The sequence below is a fragment of the Trachymyrmex cornetzi genome, unplaced genomic scaffold (assembly GCF_001594075.2).
Source record: "Trachymyrmex cornetzi isolate Tcor2-1 unplaced genomic scaffold, Tcor1.1 scaffold991, whole genome shotgun sequence".
Lineage (NCBI taxonomy): Eukaryota > Metazoa > Arthropoda > Insecta > Hymenoptera > Formicidae > Trachymyrmex > Trachymyrmex cornetzi.
The window spans coordinates 93,703-99,290 of record NW_017300345.1 but is presented as its reverse complement, the minus strand read 5'-3'; the positions used below and the strand labels follow the sequence as shown (position 1 = coordinate 99,290).

The 5,588-nt window shown below is 34.3% G+C and overlaps 1 protein-coding gene across 1 annotated transcript; it reads left to right on the top strand.

The window, feature by feature from the left end:
• The first annotated feature begins 622 nt into the window (after positions 1–622).
• On the top strand, positions 623–4,991 carry abs (ATP-dependent RNA helicase abstrakt). The gene is given in 10 exon segments (XM_018521770.1): positions 623–779; positions 934–1,207; positions 1,297–1,642; positions 1,729–1,845; positions 1,847–1,987; positions 2,070–2,232; positions 2,330–2,630; positions 3,935–4,084; positions 4,159–4,341; positions 4,420–4,991. Coding segments are annotated over 10 exon segments (1,854 nt in total). The 5' UTR covers positions 623–737; the 3' UTR covers positions 4,557–4,991.
• Positions 4,992–5,588: the final 597 nt, after the last annotated feature.

Below are 5,588 nucleotides of genomic sequence, written 5' to 3'. Positions count from 1 at the left end.
TTCAGCTTTAGCACTGAAAATCTTGGCGTATTCTTTTGAACTTGCACTATTCAGTGCAACCCATGGAACTCGTCCAGTGTTGGTGTGAACTGAGTGCGCACTGGTGCGCACTAACTTTTACCCAATCGAAAACGCTACTAGATTTATCAGAGAGGCGCAACCGGTGTTATGCATTCTGATTCGCTGTTGCAATCTAACCAATTGCGTGACTTGGCAGCCATTTATAGTACTAGTGACATATTTCCATTTCATTTTATCTTATTCTATCTCACATTATTCTACACGTCTTATCTTGTTTGACATAGTTTAAAGGCAGTTTCATAGTATGTCGGACATGTTTAGTACTCTCTTTAGCACCTTTGTCATACTGACTTAAACCGGTTGCGCCTCTCTGATAAATCTAGGACTCTACCTTATCCCTACCATTTCACTCACGCAAACTCCTAGCAATCACCCGCAAGGTGAAGTTTCTGAACGCAGCCTAGGGGTAAAGTTTCATGATTGATCAGGCCTCGGGGCATCGGAATTCGGAGGCATCCAAGCGACGTTTCCGAACGCAGCTTATGTAATGACCAACTTTGTTTGTGTTTCTTTCTTCAGTGCTTTGTGTGTAGCACTTTTTAGTGTAATACTTTATAATTACATAGAATAATAATAAAATACGAGTAATTAATGCTCTAATATATCGCAGTATAATCTTCTTCCAATAAATCCATTGTAGCAAGAATATTTCTACAATGAATTGGGATAATCGGGATAACAACGAATCTCCAATAAAGGTTAATCTAGAGATGTTTGTTTATGAATATTTTAAATTTTATAACATGTCCATTTTATAATATAATAATGTCTCCTTTACATCTTCAAATATTTTTTAAATATTTCATGGTATAACGTATATTTCTTTATACCGTGTATTAAATTGTTTTGAAGGTACAGAGATATAGAAGGAAAGAGGAAGAAGACAGTCCTTTGGATACTGACGATGATTACGAACCATATGTACCTGTTAAGCATCGTAAAAAACAATTGCTCATGAAATTGGGTAAACTCGGACAATTAAAAGAAGAAGCTATTAATGGCATTGGAAAGAGTAGTAGTGAGAATGAGAAAGATGATGCTGACAATGATGATGGACAGGTTTGGGGAAGGAAATCAAATATCTCTCTTCTTGATCAACATACCGAACTGAAGAAATTGGCTGAAGGTTCAGAATCTCCATGAATAGAGTTTTAATAAGTAAATGAAAAAGTATTACAATTTAATTAAGACTTATTCATAAAATTCTGTTAACAGCCAAGAAGGAGAGTGCCATGGAGAAGCAGTTGAAGGAGGAAGAGAAGATTCTGGAAAGTGTGGCTGAGAATAAAGCTCTAATGGGTGTGGCTGAATTAGCCAAGGGTATTCAATACAAGGATTCTATCAAGACCAATTGGCAACCGCCAAGAGTGATACTTAATTTCGGTGAGATGCGTCATGAGAGAGTACGTAGAAAGCTCAGAATACTTGTGGAAGGTGACGAAGTACCGCCACCCTTGAAAACTTTTAAGGAAATGAAATTTCATAAAGGAATCTTATATGGATTGGAACAGAAGGGTATCATCAAGCCAACTCCAATTCAAGTTCAAGGAATACCCACAGTGTGAGTCTTCAATTAATGTTATAATTATGCTTATTATTAATTGTATAATACATTTAATGAATAAAATAAATGTTAAATACGTGTAGATTGTCTGGTCGCGACATGATTGGTATAGCTTCCACTGGTAGTGGTAAAACGTTGGTGTTTGTTTTACCTATCATTGAATTTTGTCTGGAACAAGAAATCGATATGCCATTCATTAAAATCAAGAGAATTGGCTAAGCAAACCTATGACATAATTCGGCACTATACTAATAGTTTAAGACAAACGGATTGCCCAGAGATACGCTGTTGCTTGGCAATAGGAGGTGTGCCAGTTTCAGAGTCATTAGCTATAATCAACAAGTTAGTGATTATTATTGTTAATTATATATTTTATATTTTTATCTCTAATATGTCGCAACTTATTTATTATTATTATTCATAGAGGTGTACATATAATGGTAGCAACACCGGGACGATTAATGGATATGTTACATAAAAAGATGGTTACTTTAAGTGTATGCCGTTATCTTTGCATGGATGAGGCAGATCGCATGATAGATATGGGATTCGAAGAAGATGTTCGAACAATATTTTCTTTTTTCAAAGTAACTACTACTTTGTACTTTCTCATGTATTTGATGCAAGGTGGAAAGATGAAATGTTTATTAAAATAATAAAAATAATAACTGTTGCCTGTTATAGGGTCAGAGGCAAACGCTTTTATTCTCTGCTACTATGCCGAAAAGAATTCAAAATTTTGCGCGTTCAGCATTGGTGAAACCTGTAACTATAAACGTTGGTCGGGCTGGTGCCGCGTCAATGAACGTAATACAAGAGGTGGAATATGTCAAGCAAGAGGCTAAGATTGTTTATCTCTTAGAATGTCTTCAGAAAACTGCACCGCCAGTCTTAATATTCGCAGAGAAGAAGCGTGATGTGGATGCCATCCATGAGTATCTGCTTATAAAAGGAGTGGAAGCTGTTGCGATACATGGAGGAATAGGTACAATATTTCAGATAAACATTTTATTAAACATTAATATACTGATATAAAATTATTGCAAGATTACTGATCAATTGTATTAATTCTTCACAATTAAAATATTAATGTAAATTACAATGATAATAATAACAAAATGTCTAACTGGGCGTTAGGAGTCAGTGCAATGTTGTGATTGTGATGCTACCTATGTAGGACAAACGGGAAGAAAACTAAATACGAGATTAGCAGAACATCGCAATCATATACATAGTTACATCCACTCGATCTGTTATCACAGATCATAGAGTTAGTTGCAGTCATGACTTCGATTGGGATAATGTGAGAATTCTGGATTCGGAGAGAAATTATAATAAGCGATTAATGTCGGATATGCTTTATATAAATCGTCAGTCCAATGGTCTCAACATGCAAAGACACTGGAGGCTTTAAATCATGGATACATGGAAATTCTAAATAAGTTATAATATGTTTATTTTTATCATTGACCGATATGCTTTGTTCGCGCGACACATCTTTCTTTGTATTTAACGAGTAACATGTGACTAACATCAGAACGAACATGACTTTCTTTTATGTTACTTAAATTATTTTTCAATCTTACTTTGACATCGTAATATTTAAATTGTAATGGATTGACGATGCTTGGATCCACTTGCGATCGTTGTTGGAGATGGGGTGAGTTTCAGACTAACATACATTAATTAAGCAAATTAATATCCATTTGTTTCAAAAATATCTCGTTGCTATTATCAGCTTGAGTTCCACTATCTACTCCATTCAGCTAAGCAACTGGTTGGCACAACATTAGACTATGTTGAAGATGGTTGTTTCTCACCACATTTCCACTGTGATTACATATCTGGGTACCTATTATGGCAATAATCGGAATGGATTCCGATCGGAATTATTTCGTATTCTCCAGAAAACAATAGAAATCTAGGGAATAATTGCATAATTTCGATCGGAATAAATTCCGAACATTTCCATAATAGGTGCCCTGGAGGTTGGAACTACGATTGTGCGAGACGCAGTTCGACAGATTTTATAGTGCGATAAGCGGTAATTTTTTATTGCTGAGGATGGCTCAAATAGTATGCCGAAACGTACAAAATTGAATTTTTTATTTATGAATAGGTATTGGTTAGCTTTGCGCAACATTATATCCGGCGCTGACTCCTAACGCCCAGTTAGACTTTGTTATTATTATTATTGTATTAATATAAGGAGTATATAAAAAATTTTTATTTTTATAAAATTGTTAATGTAAATTAAATATATTCATTTATTTCATTATATTCTTTCAGATCAGGAAGAAAGATCACGTTCAGTGGAAGCGTTTCGCGCAGGTCGAAAAGACGTACTCGTTGCGACAGACGTTGCATCAAAGGGTCTCGATTTTGCCGATGTGCAACACGTTATTAATTATGACATGCCAGACGATGTAGAAAATTACGGTAATATATATGTAATAAATGAAAAATAGTGATTTCGAAAAAAGAGATGTTTAACGTAATTTTGTAATTTTTAGTGCACAGGATAGGACGAACCGGCCGTTCTGGACGTACTGGTATAGCAACGACTTTCATTAATAAAGCAAATGATGAATCAGTGCTGCTCGATCTTAAACATTTACTAATGGAAGCAAAGCAAAAGGTGCCACCATTCTTGCTGGAACTTTGCTCTGAGAATGAAAAATATCTTAATCTGGGAGGTAAGATATTTTTTTTCTTCATAAATTTATGTCACTATTTCTTGTAATTCTAAAAATATCTTTCTTGTTTTATCGTAGACGAACGCGGATGCAGTTATTGTGGTGGACTCGGACACAGAATCACAGAGTGTCCAAAACTGGAGGCTGTGCAAAACAAGCAGGCATCCAATATCGGACGTCGCGATTATCTGGCTAGTAATGCCGCCGATTATTAAATAACTCATTTTAAAATTGTATTTATTGTAAATATGTATAGCACATACAGGGTGAGTTCCGGACCATTGAAATATCTCGAAAACAAAGTATTTTTTGGGAAAAATGATTCAGACAAAAGTTGTAGGGTTTAAAAATATCTATTTACTAATTACATCTATTTGATTTTGGGTGGCATTACCAAGGTCAGGTCAATCGATTTTTTTTAAATAGGACACCCTATTTTTTATTCCAGAATCTAATAGCTAATGTCAAGAGCTTTTCAAAACATTATAATAAAGTTCATTTTCATTAAGTACTTTTCGTAAGTACTTAAAGTTATAAGGTTTAAAATTTACAGTACCGTCGGCATTATCATTACTCAAAATATTCAACCAACTTAGATTTATAGGGGAGAGTGGTCTAAATCGGATCTATTTGCAGTTTTTGCTCTCTATAAGGCGTAAATAAAGTCCGATCGTAAAATCGAAGGTGTTATTGGAAAGATCATTTAATTCCTTTCATTTTTGCTTGAAACCATTTTGACGTATCTCTCACCTGTGTTGAACTATAATGGAAAATGTAAAAACGCTTTTTCCGGTCCGATTCGGACCATTCCCTGGTTCGAATCAAAAACTTCTATTTTTGTGGATTTTTAGATAGAATTTTAAAATATTTTAAATGAATTTATGTTTCTTAGTATTGAGTAAAAACGAGCAATTTGACAAAGGTAAAAATTTTTTCCAGAAAAAGAAATTACTGACTGTTTATGTTATTAGAATTGAAATCAATAAAACTCAACTAATCTGAGTCTGATGACTTATGATATTTTACTGATTTAATTGCTTGGACCAGATCTGGTCAGCCGATCACCAGTACTACAATCAGGCCTATAAGTTATTCACTGTACTGTCCGATTTGGACACAGGTCCTTTCGAATTTTGAAACAAATTTTACAATAAACCGCAAAAGTAATCACAAAATGCTTGATATTTTTGAATTCTATACTCTTTAATTATCTTAAATCAATTACTTTTCAAATTTTTAACACCTTT